This window comes from Hemiscyllium ocellatum, chromosome 39 (genome assembly GCF_020745735.1).
Source record: "Hemiscyllium ocellatum isolate sHemOce1 chromosome 39, sHemOce1.pat.X.cur, whole genome shotgun sequence".
Taxonomy (NCBI): domain Eukaryota; kingdom Metazoa; phylum Chordata; class Chondrichthyes; order Orectolobiformes; family Hemiscylliidae; genus Hemiscyllium; species Hemiscyllium ocellatum.
This window is the reverse complement of record NC_083439.1, coordinates 9,088,620-9,108,240: the sequence shown is the minus strand read 5'-3', so window position 1 is coordinate 9,108,240 and position 19,621 is coordinate 9,088,620. Positions and strand designations below refer to the sequence as shown.

At 42.9% G+C, this 19,621-nt stretch overlaps 1 protein-coding gene across 4 annotated transcripts in view; it reads right to left on the bottom strand.

Annotated features, from left to right (window-relative positions):
* Nucleotides 1–19,621, bottom strand: part of LOC132834374 (membrane progestin receptor gamma-B-like) — a 92,647-nt gene that overhangs the window by 27,841 nt on the left and 45,185 nt on the right. For all 4 annotated transcript variants that reach the window (XR_009647178.1, XR_009647179.1, XM_060853216.1 and 1 more), the window contains exons 2-5: nt 17,619–17,847; nt 11,741–11,868; nt 2,680–2,885; nt 2,320–2,446 (exon numbers count right to left, since the gene is read on the bottom strand). Coding sequence is in view for 2 of the 4 variants with exons in the window: in XM_060853216.1 (XP_060709199.1) it covers nt 2,320–2,446; nt 2,680–2,885; nt 11,741–11,868; nt 17,619–17,669 (512 nt within the window). In the remaining 2 variants the exon portion in view is untranslated. The remainder of the gene's footprint in view (nt 1–2,319; nt 2,447–2,679; nt 2,886–11,740; nt 11,869–17,618; nt 17,848–19,621) is intronic.

Genomic DNA, 19,621 nt, shown 5'->3' with positions numbered 1-19,621 from the left:
ATCAACCACAGCCCAGCCATCTGGCTGATTTTCCTTCCTTTCACAATATGTTCCAAATAGAATTTTGAAATTACAGAAAGAAATTACAGTCATGGCTGCACTGCAGAGGCTGAGCTGTGTACATGCTTTGCCTGTGAAAAGGCTAGAATAATGTAATTACTAGACAGCAATCGTCTTATCTAATGCACTTAATAGAGGACTTAGTGCATGAGGGAGAAGGGAACAGAAGTGAAAGCTGGGGGAGTTAGGTCAAGTGGGAGGGGCTTAGGTGAAGTAGGGCGGGGCTCGTGTGGAAGGGTAAACATGAGTATAGGTTACGTGGACTGAATGGCTTGTTTTTGTTCTGCAGACTATGTACAATGTTGAACTGAGGCACCAGATTGAATAATCAGGGAGTGCTATGAAGTTACAAATCCAAAATAAAACACGCGAGACCTATGGGGAGCCTCTTTACACATGCACATGGCCAAGTCTATGTTCATTTTGTTGTTCCCACCCATGCTGCAGAACCCTGTCACAGATAACACTGAAAATAACCTTGCTTTATAAGAACAGCCATGAGAGAGAGATAAGGAGAGAGGGTGAGAAAGAGAGAAAGATAAAACAGGCGAGACCTTCTGGCACAAAAAACACAGACCCTTCAGTCCAGCTAGGCCATACTGGCTTAATGTTTCATTTGACCCACCTCCCTTTTTCCTTTCCTAAACATAACATTGTAATTAACTTCCTCTTTCTCCCCCAAATGCATATTCCCCCTAAATGCACCTATAATATTCACTTCAACTATCCCCTGTGGTAGTGGGCTCCATATTCTCACCTAGGAGAAGGTGAGTACTGCAGATGCTGGAGATTATAGTCAAGATTAGAGTGGAGCTGGAAAAGCACAGCAGGTCAGGCATCATCCGAGGAGCAGGAAAATCAACGTTTTCGGCAAATTCTGATGAAAAGCTTTTGCCCAAAACATTGACTGTCCTGCTCCTCAGATGCTGCCTGACCTACTGTGCTTTTCCAGCACCACTCTAATCTTGGACTCCATATTCTCATCACCCATTGGGTGACACAGTGCCTCCTGAGTTCCCTTTTGGATTTTTTGATAGCTCTCTCATATCAATGACCATTAGTTAGAATCGTCCTGAGAGAAACGGTCTCTCTGAATCCACTCTACCAAAACATTTCATAATATTAAAGATCTCTAGCAGGTCATCCTTCAGCCTTCTCTTTTCATAAGTTCAGGAGAAATTGCTTCACGATGAAATACCATTACACAATTCCAGAGAACCATCAACGCAAAATTATCTGAAATGGAAGTAAATGCATTGAGGAGAAATTATGTGAATTAGGAGGAGGAAGATTAAACCATGTATGGTTTGTGTAATAGAGACAGAGTGAGAAGCTGACTCTTGGACCAATAGACTCTGGCAGGTAGAATTTCAATGGAGGCTCTCCCCACTTCTTGATGTAACATTAGGGAAGGATTAGCATAAACCTCAGAGAAATGAATAACCGCCCACTAAGGCTAAGTCAAGCAATCAGGTGACCCTGCTTGGAGGCCTGATGGGTTGCACAGTCTGAACAAATGGAGATCAAACCAGATAAAGCCCACACATACAGGGTCATTAAAGCCTGAGGCGCCTTGAAAGTCGCATTTCTCAAACTCCTGCTCTTGACAATTTCCAAGAATTCTGGAAATGATTGCAGGAAACTGGGAATACTCCAGCAGCAATCCACCTCACATGATTGGGCCATGGTGAAACTGGGGGACAAAATGAAACCAGGGATCCATCAAGCAATTCTGGATCCAGCAATTACAGTCACGGTCCAACTAGAGGGCTGGCCTCAAGTTAGGAGAAGGTCACAGCTTCAGTTGAGCCCTAGAGTAATTTGGGGTCAGAGTTGTTAGGGGCACGGCAAGGCCAGGGTTAAAATCTAATTGGGCGAGGTTTCACCAGCAGGTGTCATGATATGTTCTGACCATTTTGATTCAGGCAATTGGCTCAAAACTCTTGTATCTAATTATATTGGTATCACATCAGTAAGCATTGTGAGGCTAGTCTAAAGAAGAAAAGAAATGATTTGAAGATGCCGGTGTTGGACTGGGGTGGACAAAGTTAAAAATCACACAACACCAGGTTATAGTCCAACAGGTTTAATTGATGAAGGAGCAGCGCTCCGAAAGCAAGTGCTTCCAATTAAACCTGTTGGACTACAACCTGGTGTTGACAGATTTTAACTTTGAACAAAAGAAACATTGTAATGGTTCCCTCATCTTGCATCATAACAAGGCCAAAGGAAGTGTGATGCTCTGGTAACCAGCCTTACCTGGAGTAGCATGACAGCGCAGTGCAAATGATGGTGTTAAAGACGGCGATGGTAACAAACCACTTGTGGAAGGGGGTATTGATCCATCTGTCTGGCATAATGTAGGCTGCGTAGACAGTAGCAGAGCCTATGAGGAAAGAGCAACACAGAATGTAAAGCATCACACTGTTTTCATCAGCATAACTGAAGATGAATTTCTTCAGAGCTTCTAGTCAGCGGTAACCCCGGTTTGTGCGCAGTTGGGACAACTTGTTGCCAAATTTCAGTCACAGTTAACATGGGAGAAGCAGTGAGGTTACCAGCTTCCCAAAGTCACACACTAGCTACACATTCATTTAGAATCAATGGAGTCATCTGTACCTAGACTATACAGGCTGAGAGCACCATAGTCAAAAAAGAAGCAAATGTGTCTGGCTCGGGTGGACATCGAGCTAAATGTATGGGCACAACTTGAGGTAAATGGGTAGATGCAACTCGACAGCATGTAAACAAGGAGAGGCCACGTGTAGGCTTCATTCCAAAAGTCCAGGGTGTAGGACAGAGCCAGAAGATTCCAGAGGAAATACCTGCAGAACAGAAGGAGACAATTTTAATTTAGTTTAATTTATTTAGATTCAGAATTCCTACAGTGTGGAAACAGACCCTTCGGCCCAACAAGTCCATACCGACCCTCCGAAGGGTATCCCACCAGACCCATTTTCCCATGTCACTCTACATTTACCTAATGAATTCACCTAACCTACACATCCCTAAACACTATGAACACTTTAGCATGGCAGATCCACCCTAAAGTGCATGTCTTTGGACTGTGGGAGGAAACTGCAGCATCCAGAGGAAACCTGCTCAGACACGGGGAGAATGTGCAAACTCCAGACAGACAGTCAGCCAAGGCTAGAATCGAACCCGGGTCCCTGGCGCTGTGAGGCAGTAGTGATAACCACGGTGCTGCCCTAAAGTGAAGTACAGACAAAAAAACCAAATATTCATTCAATTCAGCTTTGTGCTTGCTCACCCCACTTGCTACTTTATAACAATAAATACATTTCAAATGTAATAAACACATAGAACTGCGGATGCTGGAAATCAGAAGCAAAAACAGAAATTACTGGAGAAACTCAGTTTGTCTGGCAGCAACTATGGAGAGAAAGCAGAGTTAATGTTTCAGATCCAGCGACCCTTTCAGAATGTTATTTCTAATTTACTTTAACAGAGTTAATTTTATAATGATTACTGATAAGTGATTAATTAATTTTATTGCATCATTCTGACGAACAGTCATTGGATCCAAAATTTAACTGTTCTTTCTCTCCACTGATGCTGCCAGACCTGCTGAGTTTCTACTTTTGTGTTATGTTTCAAATGTTCTGAACGGGCTCTTTGAGATGTCCTGATGGCATTAAAGGATGTTTGTGATCTCCTGTCTCCTCTGACTGTACAGCTCCTATGGAGTCTATCCTGTTTTATAGAATCCTTTTAGATTCTGACTAAAATGAGTCATAGAGCTGTACAGCACAGAAACAGACCCTTCGGTCCAACCATCCATACCACACAGATATCCTAAATTAACCTAGTCCCAATCGCTAGCATTTGGCCCATATCCCTTTGAAAGCCTTCCTATTCATATACCCATCCAGATGCCTCTTAAATGCTGTAATTGTACCAGCCTTCACCTCTTCCTCTGGCAGCTCATTCCAGACATGCACCACTCTCTGAGTGAAAATGTTGCCCCTCAGGTCCCTTTTAAATCTTTCGCTGCCCTGATTTGCCTTTCCAAAAATGCAGCACCTCACAATCATCTGAATTAAACTCCATCTGCCACTCTTCAGCCCATGGGCCCAATAGATCAAGACCCCATTGTACTCTGAATTAACCTTCTTTGCTGTCCACTACACCTCCAATTTTGGTGTCATCAGCAACTTACTAACCATAGTCTGCACATTGAGTGCCTGGACTGCAATCAAGGCCATTCGACTTAGCTAGACCGTCCCTACTCAGAGTCTGCTGCATCTCTGTCTCTAACTTATCAAAGAGTGACTATTGTCTGAATCCCAGTAGGTCCTGTAAACTATTTACATTCTGAAATACTGATTACTGGCTACACTCTATTATACAACTCTTCCGTTCCTCTCCTAATATCTCATTAGAATGCGATTATTAGTGTCAGTGTTACATCACAATCAACATATTCTCATTACGTTAAAAGGGTTGCTATAGAAATGTAAGCCTTTATCTTCTTTCATTGAAAGAATTTTGGAATACAAATCACTTTATATTTGGCTTCTATGGAACAAAATTGATGAGAGTGTATGGGGTGTGTAGACATGAATGCATGTTTAATATCCCCAGTAGAGACACATAGAATATGAGCAGCAACACATCGTAAAATCAGTATAATTGATTATAATGCTTTTTATGCTGGATTATCAATGATTTTCTTCAGTGTATGTACCACGGTATATGTTGACAGGTGGACCTTAATTAAAATGTTTATACTTTTCAGATTCCAATTGCAGCTTTTTCTACAGAAAGGGCTAGAGGAACTCAGCAGGTCAGGCAGCATCTGTGGAGACAGAAACAGGGATAATAGGCTAGAAATTACATGCTGCCTAACAGAAATGTTTGCAGTGGCTGAGCATGTAATATGTAAGCAGACTCACATTATACTGGGGTGCAGGCCTTTGAAATTGGTTGCCCTCCTAACGTATGTAAATAAATAATTAAGGATCAACTGAGTTTGTTCAAAGTGTCATCGTGCAGTAGTGTGGGTAGGAGTAGAAAGGCTGCTTTTTAACAGAAACCTATGAAACAGCAAGAAAATGGGGGAGGGGTACTACATTTTCTTAACAAAGAACAGTATCAACATATAGCCTTTGTCTTCTCGTCTATCTGTGGATAAGTTATTTGTTATCAGTCTTTGATAGGAATCCAAAGGCAAAGTCATGTGAGTTTTCCACAGTGAATTCTACGGCTGGAAAAACAGTGGGCATCCCTGGGGAAACCTCAGCTGTGACCACTGGATAAGTCAATGTTTATTTTGCTGTAATTCATTCACAATGTATTTATAATTATGTGTTTTAATACAGCAGGAGCTAGAACAATGGAGAATGGATGGAAAGGATTTACACAAGGAATGCAAAGACTTATCAAGCAAGTCTGAAAAGGTACTGCCTTTTACCCCAAGGAAAGAGAAGATTGAAAGGTGACTTGATCAAGGTCTTTAAAATTATTATGGGGCAGATGTAGAGGAAGTGGTTAAATTTGCCTGTAGTTTGGCACATGTTGGAGCTACTAAACACAAAATAAACACTGATAAGTTCATCAAAGAATTCAAGAAAACCCTCTTTACCCAGGGAGCGGTTTGAACATGGAACTTGCATAGTTAAGGTGAATGTAAGGGCTAGGTGCTTGAAGGTGAAAGGAATAGAAGGATATGTTGATAGAGACACAAAGTAAAGGAGGTGTGCAGACTCCAAACAATGATAGAGGTCAGGAAGTGTTGGAGAAACTCAGCAAGTCTGAAGCACCTGTGGAGAGAGAAAAAAGGAGATAAATATTAATTCTATTATTTTCTTTGCAGAAGAGCCAGAGTTTCTCCAGTGTTTTCTATTTTTATTTTAGCTCTGCAGGGCTCTCTCTTTCTTATAATGGGGTAGGTCAGTTGGGATAAAGTCTATGTGTATCGACAAATCTTTGTTTATAAAAGCCCGCCCTGTAATGGTAGTTGGCTCCTTTACAGATGGTCACTATTTGCGTCCTGTTTATTCTTCCTGCATGAGTTTCCCCCAAATTATTTACAGTAAAGATGATTCTATGCTGTTTGTTGCCAGGTTGTTTTTGAAAAGTACTGAACTAGTCTGACTGTCACCAAAAGTAGCACTTTTGCAGCTACACCCTTGAACCAGCTTGAAACCACATGTTAGGATTATTCAGGGACTATTGCGTGGCTAACCTGGCATCCTGTCTGAAAACAGCACTTTCGTTCATAATGGAGAACCTCAACTGGGGGGAAAAAGGTATTCAGTTTTCTTTCTGAAGCTTATTTTCAAGAAACAAACCATGATTGCTCCACCCTGAGCCCCAAAGCCTTTGATTCATCGCCCTTGCAAACTCCCTGTGTGATCATGTCGGAGCCACGTTACATTTAACAAAGACGATTATGGAGCCCTTAGGCGCTGAAGTCTTTAGTATCTTTTATTGTTCATGTAGATTAACACAGCACAAGCACCACCTTCCCACCACTCACTGTGGTCAAAGCCCAGGCTGCAATATCCTGTATTTGATGTTAACAGGCTAGTGTAAGACATTTACTAAGTGACTCTGAGCAGCCATTAACCTTGGTGTATAATGCATGCTATTGCCAAGGGGATAATTAGCAAGACATTTATTGCCTGCATTTACCTGCTTGCTGGCTAATGCCGTACAATCAGGAAAATCTCTGGCTCCCTTCTGCTTTGTACCAAAGAGTTTTCTTGATTATACAGTGAAATGATTGAAAGCAAATTGATGTCGGAGGATGCACTGCAGTGAGACCCCAGGGCGAAATTGTGATAAGAAAGGCCTGATGTAATTTGGACTCGTTTCTGGTTTAGTACAGTACAGATGAAAGCAGTTGTGTGACAATTGCCCCCCACAATTGTCAGTTGTGACTATTCCAGGTGGGTAATCCCTCACAAACACCAGCAGAGATGGAATCCAGCACTAAAGCTGATCTGGCCCCCAGAGGAAGAATGTGCATTTATATAGCGCCTGTCACGCCATGGGATGTTTGAAAGAACCTCACAGTCATTGAAGTTTTACTGACGTACAGTTGCTGCTGGACAGTAGGAAATGGGGTGACCTTCACACAGCAAGATCCCACGAATGGCAAAGGGATATATGGACAGCACATCAGCTTAATTTGTTTGTTGGTTGAGGGGTGAATGCTGTTTCAGACAATGGGAAGAAAAAAACCCTTGCTCTTCTTCAGAATAGTTCCCAGTGCAGATGCCCCTTCTAGCTGATCTCTCTGGATGGTGTTGCTTTCTGTATGCTTTAAACCAACGCTGTCAGTAACACATTGAGATATTGGTCTGGAGTATTTTGGATTCTGGGTGAATAGTCCATGAGGTTACTTGCTCCCTCTGGCTAAGGCGGCTCTTGGAACTCCTTACGTGCTACAACATTTCTTTATTTACATTGACTTGTGCAAGTTTCATAGAATCCCTACAATGTAGCAGCAGATCATTCAACCCATTGAGCCTACACCAATGAAGAGCATCCCACCCAGACTCACACTATTGCCGTAATCCTGCATTTCCCTTGGCTAATATCAAATAAAGCTGTTCAGTATAGTATCTAAGACATCCCTTAGTATTTGCTCATCACAGAGTAGTGTCTCCTCTCCTCCTGATTACAACCATGTGATTAGTCACATCCTTGTGATTTGTATGAACCATATTATACTATAATGCTCAGAAACAGGAGGCCCAGGAGAACTTCCCACTTCACTAACCCAGGACTGTTATTCTGTCCCCATGCCAACAGGCCACACCAACTTTGTTTCTGTTCTACAAACTCTATGTAGCTCAGTCTATTGCGCGAGTGTGAGCATGAGATTTATTTCTTATTAGATTTTAATAGACACGACCTCTTCCATGTTCCCTTGCATGCAAGCATTGCTTCAGCTCCTCAACGAAATGAATATCATTTGAAATCCAGCCTTGGTTCAAACCCCAGCAAACACAAAGAAACAAATTACAGCATAAGATTGCTGCTTGTCCTGTGTGGACAAGGCACTATGCTATTGTTCTAATTGGTGCTGTTACCCTGTTAGGGATAGGTGACTTGAAACCTGCTTTAAAATAACACAAAGAGAAGTTTAGATCAAAAAGGTCCACACTGGGTCAGCATTGGTCAAAAATCTTCTCATGAGCAATATTACTCATAAAAACCAGAAGGCTGGCTAACTGGGAAATAAAAACACATTCCCAGTGGTTCTCAGTTACTCTGAGGTTAGCTGAGATCTGAAAGATACCACTCACCCCTAAGAAACAGAAAAGGTGTGGCTTAGGTAGCACGGGCCAAGTGCTGGAAATAATGGGATTAAAAGAGATGAATGCTTGATGACCAGGAGAGACATGATGGGCCGAAGGGTCTCTTCCTGTGCTGTATAACTGCAGCAACCCGGCAACGCAGGCACTTATTTCCCATTTCTAACTCTATGATTCCAAATCCCACTCCAAAGATTTGAGCACATACCCTAGGCTGACACCACAGTGCAGTACTGAGGGAGTGCTGCTGCACTGTCAGTGATACTGACTGTTGAACAAGATGTTAAATCAAAGTCCGATCTGCCCCCCCTCAGTTGGGGGAGAAAGATCCCATTGCACTATTTTGAAGAACAGAAGACAAGGTCCCCTGAGGTGTCCAGACAAATCCTTACCCCTCAACCAATGTTACAAAAGCGTGAGCTGGTTTTGGGAAATTTGCCAGCTGTGATTCCTACATTGAAACAGTTATTTCATTTGAATAATTTAGTGTTATTTCAAAAATATATATAAAATAGGCCTTATGCATTTGAGTAAAATCAATATACTGCAGATGCTTGAAATCTGAAACAATAATTAAAAAACAGAGTGCTGGAGAAACTCAGCTGGTCTCGCAGCTACTGTAGAGAGAGAAACGGATAATGTTTTATGCCCGGTCTGCCTCTTCTCTGGAAACTGCCGTGTGGTTGGGTGAGGTATTATGTAAATACAGGTCTTTTGTGAACATGCTGTGAAAGAATAAATTATGATGTTCACAATATGACCATTCTCACATTTTACTGGGACATTACAAACAGAACATTGTAACACTATAAATAATCTGATACTGGCTGCCAAATATTGACACAAAAAGTGTTCCAGTTTGCAACACTAACATCTGTTCCCATTCCCTGCCCAGTATCCCCTTACAATTAATAAAAAGATGCAAAGTAAGATGAAGATAAAAGGAACAAATATTCCATCGGGATCTCATTGTTCAGAAAAAGATCATGAACCTTTTTCACAAAGCATTCATTGATATTTTTCACTGCACAGATGATGCCAGACTTGCTGAGTTTCTCCATTGTCTTCTATATTTTACTTCAGATTTCCAGTCTTGGCAGTATCCTGCTTCTGCAAGCAATTCATTACCAGCTACCACTTAACAAATTAATCTTTAGGTAGGTAATCTATCTCAATGTAAATAATTGTAACCTCTGGTCAGATTAAATCCCTGTGTTCGCTCCTGGCTGTACTCTATTTATAAAATAAATGGACTGATAATCTCACAAGCATTAACCCTGTGACAAATACACCATTCTTTAGAGCAGGATGTCCTTGAGAATGGGAGATTTCCTTCCTCTTTCCTGGTATGTGGGCATCACTGGCTGGACCAGCATTCTCTACCTGTCCCTAGTTGCCCATTGAAAAGATGGTGGTGAGCTGCCTTCTTGAAACTCTGGAGTCCATTTGTTGTAGGTAAACCCACATGCTGCAAGAAGGGGGGGTCACAAGATTTTGACCCAAAGACACTGAAGGAATACTCATATATTTCCAAGTCAGGATGGTGAGTGGCTTAGAGGGAAGCTTGCAGTTGTGGAGATGCTCCCATGTGTCCTTCTAGATGGAAGGGATCATGCATTTGGAATGGCCTGTTTAAACAGCCTTGATGAATTGCTGTAGTGCATCTTGGAGATGGTTACACTGCTGCTACTGTGTGTTGGTGATGGAGGGAGTGAATGCTGAAGGTGGTGGAGGAGATGCTGAAGAAAGAGGGTTGCTTTGTTCTGGATGGTGTCAAGCTTCTTGAGTGTTGTTGGAGCTGCATTCATCCAGTCAAGTGGGGAGCATTCCATCACACTCCTGACTTGGACCTTGTAGATGGTGGACAGGGTTTGGGGAGTCAGGAGGTGAGTTACTCACTGTAGGATTCCTAGCCTCTGATGTGTTCTTGTCGCCACTGTATTTATATGACAAGCCCAGTTCAGTTTCTGGTCAATAGAAATGTTGATAATGAAGGCCAAGGGGTGAGGATCAGATTCTCTTCTGCTGGAGATAGTCACTATCCAACACTCGTCGGGTGAAAATGTTAACTTGCACTTCCCAGCCCAGATGTGGTCTTGCAGTGCTGAAGGAGTGCCGTACTAAGGGAGCACAGTACTGAGGGAATGCAGTGCTGAAGGAGGGCTGTACAGAGGGAGCACATTGTTGAAGGAGCACTGTACTGAGGGAGTGCAGTGCTGAAGGAGCACTTTACTGACGGAGAGCTGTACTGAGGGAACACAGTGCTGAGGAAGTGCTGTACTGAGCGAGCGCCCTGCTGAGAGAGAGTTTACTATGGGAGCACTGTACTAAGGGAGCACAGTGCTGAGGGAGGGCTGTACTGAGGCAGTGCAGTGCTGAGGGAGTGCTGTACTGAGGGAGCACAGTGCTGAGGTCTTTAAAAAGAAAGTGAGGGTTTCTTACTTAAAAAAAGGTTTTTCTGGTGCGCAATCCAACATTCATCCTTTTAACCAACACCAATGAAGCAAGGTAACAGGTCACAACCCATTGCCTTTGTAGGTCTTTACTGTGTCTAAATGGATTGCTGCATTTGCCTACAAAGTAACAGTGGCTTCACCACTGTGCTGTAAAGTGGGACGTAAATACATGCCCATTCTATGTTGTGTTATAAAGGTGTAGAAGTCCTGCACCTTTAAGAAAGTTGAAAAGCTAGTTCAGCCTGCTAGACACAGCACAAAGTGTTCTGAACAAGGTAACAATGTAACATATAGTCGAAACACCTAGCAGTAGATGGGTTGCCTTGAGACAAAAACAAATTCAAATTTGGCCAATCTGTTTAAATTATGCCCCAAGATACCAAAATCCAATCAAGTTTGAATTTAGTATTTTGATAATATTAAAACCAATGAAATGATCAAATGTTTTGGTATACAGACATTTTTGAACATTTGATGGAGAACTGCCAAAGGACCAACAAATGTAGGCTGCTTGATCAAGAGTTCTCTGAGAGGTACCTGCCTAGGGAAGGAGTTTGCACAGCAGAAAATCGAAACAGGCCCGGAGAAAATCTATAAAGGAAATTCAGCAACACTGACTGGTTTTGAAACATTATTAATATTTTTGTAAATCTTAATCTGGATTTTTTTATCAGACTAATATCGTAGAGTGGGCAGTAAAAGATAGGTTTAAGAGAAAGGAGTTCTGAATAGTTGATGATTTTAATATTTTCTGTTGGACTTAAATAATACAGTTTTTAGTTTTTACTTTAAATAGTGACCTCTGGGATAGCTCTTTGCTTCTCAAATTTTAAGAGATTATAGCAAGGGGTGAACCTTTTCTGCTGGTTTAAATTAGCAGAGGGGTTTACCCCGTGTCGTAACAGTTGCTCTAATGTCATATCAGCGAGCACTTACCAGGTTGGCAGGAAGTGGGTCCAGATATTCACAGTTTCATTTGTCAATTGGAAAAGGCTGAATAAACAATCAGTCGCTGTGCTCCTTGGGTGACGATATCCAAAAATGATGCTGTGTTCATGGAATACCTGTTACAGGTAATTAAAGCAGATCAGTAAGTGTCCTGTTCTCTGACTGAATTGCCTGAAATGAAGTGTTAGCATTTGCTGGGTTTTGACAGCCTACAGAGGGGAGACATCCACTAACTGCTGAATTCAATGCCCAAACAGACTGGTGAAGGTTAAAAGATCGCAAATTACATGACACTGTCCTAGCCAGGTGAACAAGAGACCTCACCTTGGGCACCAAATCCCTTGTTTAGCAACCCCCTGCTCATGATGTCCAGCAACAGACCACCACTTGGTGCAAGGAACAGCAACTTGCTGGTCAATGAGAAATTCCAAAAACATGTTGCTCAAATTGTCAACCCTCGATAATGTTCTGTCAGTAACAGCTGCATACAAAATGCTGACACATAAGAAGGGCCTACGTTACTTCAATGAACACAAAATCCATGGACAGAAGAAGAGTGGACCAATCCTGCCCCACACACCATGATTGCTGGAGCGGTTTTTATTAATTCTTGGGATGTGGGCTTCACTGGCTGGGGCCAACATTTCTTGCTCAGCACTAACTGCCCCTTGAGACGGTGGTGGTGTGCTGCCACCTTGAACACCTATAGTCCACATGCTGTTAAAGAGCGGGTTGCACGGTTTTGGCCCAGCGACAATGAAAAATGTTGTGTAGTTCCAAGTCAGAATGGTGTATGAGATTTGGATGGGAACTTTCAGATCGTGGTGCCCCATGTGCTCTTGTCCTTCGAGATGGTAGAAGTCACAGGTTTGGGGGGTGCTTTTGAAGGAGCATCAGTACGTTATTGGGGTGGATGGTACACACTGGTGCCACTATGCAACAGTTGTGGAGGGAGTGAGTGTTTAAAGTGGCAGGTGTGGTGCCAATTAAGCTGGCATCTTTGTTCGGGATGGCGTCAAGCTTCTTGAGTGTTAATTGGAACTGCACTTATCCAGGAAACTGAGGAGTATTCCATCTCACTCCTGACTTGAGCCTTCTAGGTGCTGGCTGTGCTTTGGGGAGTCAGGGTGTGATCTCCTTGGTGTAGAATTCCCAGCATTGAACAATACACTTACTACCCTCAATCCCTGTAAATGAGCTCAGACAAGCAAAAAGAAACCTGAAAAACTTTGGAATATTCTTTTCCAACTTCCTGTCTTCTCTACAAGACATTATCAACACCTACCAGAGGTGTAAGGATTATCAATTTTAGCTTCTAAAATATTTGGGGAGGGAAGTTGCATCGGCCCCACAGCTCCTTCTCTGATGGGCCCCTACCCTCACATCACACCCCTCCCCCTAACCCCTACAACCCACTCTTTCATTTCTCACTGAGAGGTCATGACAAGTTTCAAAGCTTGAAATGGGGCCATGGTGAGATGGTTTGGGAAGCACTGGTACGTGGATTCAGAGACCATGATGGTTTCACATTTTATACAGATAATGAAATTTTGGCGTGGAGATAAATGCATTCAGTTGGCAGCCCCAATAGACAGAACATTTTACCAGGTGAGAGAGTCAAACACACTGAAATTTGTGCTTTGTCCCAACTGTCCATGAACTACTAGGACCACTCAGCTGAGACACTCACCTCCAAATGGTTTGCTATAGGGAGACACTAAATAGGCTGGGGCTATTTTCCCTGCAGCATCAGAGACCTTTATAGGAGTTCGTAAAAAAGTCATGAGGGACATGGATAGGGTGAGCAGCCAAAGTCTTTTCCCCAAGGTAGGGGAGTCCAAAGCTGGAGGACATAGGTTTAAGTTGAGAGGAGAAAAATTTAAAAGGGACCTAGGGGCGACTTTTCATGCAGTGGGTGGTGTATGAATGGAATGAGCTGCCAGAGGAAGTGGTGGAGGCTGATATAATTATAACATTTAATAGACATCTGGGTGCGAATATAAATAGGATGGGTTTAGAGGGGTATGGGCCAAATGCTGGCAAATGGGACTAGATTTATCTAGGATATCTGGTCGGCATGGACAAGTTGGACCGAAGGGTCTGTTTCTATGCTGTACATCTCTATGACTCTAAATGTCTAGTTAACTGTCAATCACTGAGTTCAAGATCAGCTAAGGAAGGTTTTGCAAATATGTTTAAAAGTCAATGGCTTTCCTCCAATTTCTGTTCTGATTTCTCCAGATCTAAGGATGCTCTAACCCAATCCTATCGCTACACTGCGAACCACCTTGTGTTTGGTGAGAGGTCCAGGAATATCTCTGAAGCTAGTTTTCTCTGTAGTCACAGTGTCTTAGATAACAGTTCAGCTGTACCATTGCCAGCTCCAAGTGGACTTATCCCTGGAAGCTCTCACTTCCCAACTCGAACCATGTCACCTGATCAGAAAAGCCCCATGACCTTGTTTTTGTAAATACAGTTATGGAACTTCTCAATGAAGAGTTTTGAATGCCCTGACAGTGTTTCTCCTAGGTTGATTACAGCTGTGTGACCAGCAGATTAATTTTTAATACAGCAGTAGTTCTGGAAAGTGGACAGACCTATATCACAGTAGCTATGGGACTGAGTGAGTAACCCAGCGGGTATAAGCTGAGTGCCTCCCGTTGATGGGTATGGAATTTGACTTAAATGAAGTTTTTGTTGGCACCAGGATAAAACAAGCATTAAAAACTGTCAGAACATTGCAAAAAAAAACTGACTGATAGAAAAGGGAATGTGTTCTGTGTGCATAGGCCTTCCTGCCTGTGAAACTAGTCCACACTGGCTGAATTGTAATGCTCTCTGAATAGGTACACTCATTCCAGAGTCTCCAGAAATTAAAAATTAATCTTCAGCGCCCTGTTGGAGGAAAGATCATGAGGGCATTGAAAGTACATGCATTTTTCACCATTGCTGTTGTAAAAATACTGAAAATACAGAAGCTAGAGGGAGAGATGATAGGGCAGTTGATCGTTTTCTTTATTTACTTGTGGGATGTGGGTGTCGCTGACCATACCAGCATTTATTGCCTTAGTTGGCCCTTGAGAAGATAGTGGCTTTCTGGAACCCCAGGAGTACATGTTGTTATAGGTAGACCCATAATGCCCTCAGGAAGGAAGTTTCAGGAACTTGACCCAGCGACAGTAAAGGAACGCAATATGTTTCCAAGTCAGGATGGTGAGGTGGCAGGTGGGAGGGTTGCCATGTACCTGCTGCCCTTGACCTTCTAAGTGGATGTGGTTGTGTGCTTGGAAGGTGTTGTCTAAGGATCTTTGGCGAATTTCTGTAGTGCATCTTGCACTGCTGCTACTCAGAATCAGAGATGGAGGGACTGGATGTTTATGGCTGCAGTGCCAATCGAGTGGCTGTCTTGCCCTGGATGGTATTGAGCTTCTTGAGCGTTGTTGGAGATGCATCCATCCAGGCAAGTGGGGAGTACTCCATTACACTCCTGACTTGTGCCTTGTAGATGGAAGGTCATGTAATAAAATCTCCGGGAAGAGTAGCAAATCTCTGAAGTGAAACAAAAGCCATTATGCTGTACAAAGACCCAGCCCCTTCACTGGCCAAGTCATTTAGAATGGGGTGATAATGTGGGCTTGTTAGAATCCTGAAAAAAACTCTTCCATTAAAATAGACTTTCCTTCCCCTCTGATCAGGAGTTCCCAACTGTTCAACTTTTCACTGAGACAAGGACTGAAGCAGAACCCAGAGAGTACAGTAGCTACCCCCACTACCCCCAGCTAAATATCACTATTTTAAATTAATACACAATATGGAACAAAAACTGAACTTGTCATTTTTAGCGCCACTAAATAAGTATCACATTTGCAAGGATAAAATAACTGAACAACATTTCAATCATTCGCCCATACAAAATTGTAAGTAATGAATAAAATATTTTCTAGGCAGTGAGACTGACGCTATTTTTAGGATTTGTAACCCTGGATACAACAAGGGAAAAAAACCAAAAATACTGGTGGAAATAAATTCAGTGAGAAAACATGGAATCATCCAACACAATGGAGGTCATTTGATGTATCATTCTGTGCTACATTGGGGAAAGCAATACAACTCACAAAAGTAAAAAATTAGGAGTTGGAGTAGATCACTCGGCCCTCCACTTGGAGCTATATTTTCTTTACTTACTTCACTGTTGCTGGGTTGAAATCATGAAACACCCTCCTGAGCAGCATTGTGGGTATACCTGCACCATTTCACAGCACTTCAAGAAAGCAACACACTATCTCTTAGTCAACAGCAGTTAGGGACGGCTCCCTGTCTTTGGGCCACTCCATATATTCCTGGTACTCTTCGAGTAAAATCAGTTACACTAGAGTATTTTTGTTTGATTTATTAGTGACGATCTTAAGCTGATAGTGATTAGGAGCCCCTGCCCTACTCTCCTTCCCCTGTCTGGAGGTAATGTAGTCACTTGTATTAAGTCTAGGGACCGTGAGAGACAGAGATCAATGAGAACCTGAGTCAGGAGGGGACGTTTTGTTTTATTCATTCAAGGGACGAGGGCGCCACTGGCGAGGCCAGTATTTATCGCCCATCTCTAATTTACCCAGAGAGTCAGGCGTATTACTGTGGGTCTGGAGTCACATATAGGCCGGACCAGGTAAGGATGGCAGTTTCCTTCCTTAAAAGACATTAGTGAACTAGGTGAACTTTCCCAACAATCACTGCATAGTCATCATCAGACTCTTAATTCCAGATTTGTATTGAATTCAAATTCCACCATCTGCCATGGCAGGATTCAAGCTTGGGTCTCTGGAACATTACCTGGATTAACAGTGCCTCCTCTAGGCCTCCTCCACCAGCACTTCCTCACCACCCGATACCTGGAGGAAGAACGCCTCATCTTCCGCCTCGGAATAATTCAACCCCAGGACATCAATTTGGACTTCATCAGTTTCCTCATTTCCCCTCCCCCAGCGCCATCCTCATGACCTGTCCTTCCTGCCAATCTCCCTTTCCATCTATCCGCTCCACCCTCTTCTCTGACCTATCACCTCCATCCCCCTATTTTACTCTTCGCTACTTTCTCCGCAGCCCCACCCCCTCCCATTTATCTCTCCACCCCAGAGGCTCCCTGCCTCATTCCTGATGAAGGGTTTTTGCCCGTAACGTTGATTTTCCTGCTCCTTGGATGCTGCCTGACCTGCTGTGTTTTTCCAGCACCACTCTAATCTTGACCCTGTCACTGGATTAACAGTCCAGTGATAATACCACTAAAGGCTATCCTGATGCAATGTTCTGTAACTTGGTACAAGATGCGATTGTTTTCTGTAACGTGACCTTTGCTCAGGTGTAGATTTTTTTTTGCCCTACTTTTAAGGTCTCAAAGGGATAATGTACACATCAGTTCTTCCAGCAGCACAATGGGAATAAACACCCGTACTTCAATCCACATTGAAAACTATTTTCTGTTGTATTTTTCCAGAGGTCGGCAAGTTCAGATCACAACCCGAAGAGACAAAAAAACATGACCAAGTGACGTGGGTCCACGGAGTGCTGTCGCTAATTCAGGTAGGGCCCCAAGAGGCAGGGCCTGCTGCTCTCAGGATAGGAAGCTTCAAGCTTTAACACAAGGATTTAATTCTCCACAACCTCCAGAAGCTGCCTTGTTTATATCGATGTCACACACTTGCAATTAAGGTCCTAGAAAACAGGAGCCTATTGATGGCGAAGAGGAAAATAATGCGAATTGTTGCAGTGGCAAGCAATCCCACAAAGCACTTTACAGCTTTGTACAAATTGAATTTAGAATCGTAATGTGGTTGTGTACAAAAAAAACAGATGATAGGTTGTAAAATTCACCTACTTTTGGCACTTGATTGATGCTGAACAGACGAGGTAACTTTAAGCTCAGCATCCCTGAAGTTATTCTGCCCTCCTCGTGTAATGTGTCAGCTTCGTCTCAGACTGGACAAATGTTCACTGGCAACACCAGCCCCTTTGCAATCTCCCACCCTACCGCGGTGGCCTGACCTCCAGGATCTTTCACATCAGTTTCCTCTTCCACCCTTGACTGTGGCTGCAGCACATCTGGTCTAAGGAAACAACAGAAAGCATGTACATGTTATCATTGCTCTAGCAGCGCTGATATAAGCAAGTACTAAAACATTCTAACTTTTGACTGGAAAGCCACTCCTATATCAACTCATTGCAGCTAGATTTTTCTTTCACTCTCTTTCTCTTCCAGTATTCGTCTCAGTTTTTCCACAGTGCTTGCTTTGTAATGTCAGGATAGCTGGATCAGTGACTGGAGCAGAGAATGTAAATTAATCGTTCAACTCTTTCCCAGATAATAACTGGGGAGCCACACAAAGAGGATAGTTTACAGCCCACATGCAATTTATAACTGTCACGGATTAAGTTACCAGTGCATTTTCTAACAGTAGCTTAAATGGACACTGGTGATTCAGTTCTTGGCAATGAAGTTGGATTGAGGAATGCCTATAATCCTTCACTTTCAGTTCACACAATGGCCTAATGGGCAAGAGCATCACTAAATGTACAGACTCAACATTCCCAAACAGTACTCCTGGTCTGCACTGAGTCAGTTGGCTGATTTTCTTGGCACAAACTCAAAGCTGAGCCAGGGTGGGGATATAAATTGGGAAAATTAAGAGCCATTCAGCTCATCTAGCTCACTGCACTGTTCAGTCAAGCCCAGGACTGAAATGTCTCTCAGCTCCATTTATTCGGTTTTGCTTCCTATCCCTGATAAACATACCACACAAAGACGTAATGATAGAGTCAGATTGCAGCACAGAAAGAAGCTATTCTGACAATCGAGTGCATGCAAACTTTCAATTCAACAATCCAATCAGTCTCATTCCTCAGCCTGATTTCCACAGTCCTGCAAGTTTATTCCCCTCAAATTCCCTTCCGCTATCCTTTTGAAGTCATTAATTTAAACCAAATCTTAAAAACACAACTAACCCCAAAGTTCAAAATCTTTTTAGAGGAAACCTTTTTGGGTTTCTATCAGCCTCTGCATAATAAGGTGTTTTATGATTTCACTCCTGGCCCTATTTCAAAGGCAAACGATAGAATTTAATTCTTGGAGACAGTGAGGCCTGCAGATGCTGGAAAGTCAGCTGATAAAATGTGGTGCTGGAAAAAACACAACAGGTCAAGCTAGGGCAGCACGGTGGCTCAGTGGTTAGCGCTGCTGCCTCACAACGCCAGGGACCCAGGTTCGATTCCTGCCTCAGGTGACTGTCTGTGTGGACTTTGCACATTCTCCCCATGTCTGTGTGGGTTTGCTCTGGTTTCCTCCCACAATCCAAAAATGTGCAGGTCAGGTGAATTGGCCATGCTAAATTGCCCATTGTGTTAATCAGGGGTAAATATAGGGTAATGTGTCTGGGTGGGTTACTCTTCGGAGGGTTGGTGTGAATTTGTTGGGCCTGTTTCCATACAGTAGGGAATCTAATCTATGATTTTTCCAGCACCACATTTTATCAACCCAGAACTTAATTCCCCTGGTTCCCCTACCTCACCCACCATTTAGGGAGTTGGTGGGAGCCCCACATCACTTCCAACCAGGAGGCCTAATGCTCTCATGCTGTGACTGAAATAGTCATCTTTGGGCCTTTTATGTGATTAAAAAGCATCGAAAATAGGAGCAGCCCTTTGAGCCTTTTCCAACATTCAAAATGATCACGGCTGATCATCCAACTTTGTCCCCTGTTCCCACTGGCTCCCCATAGCCTTTAATGTCTTTAACCCTAAAACCCATATCCAACCATCTCTTGAAAACATTCAATCTCAACCTCCTATGGCAGAGGCCTTTCTGCACAGTTTTTTTTAATTCAG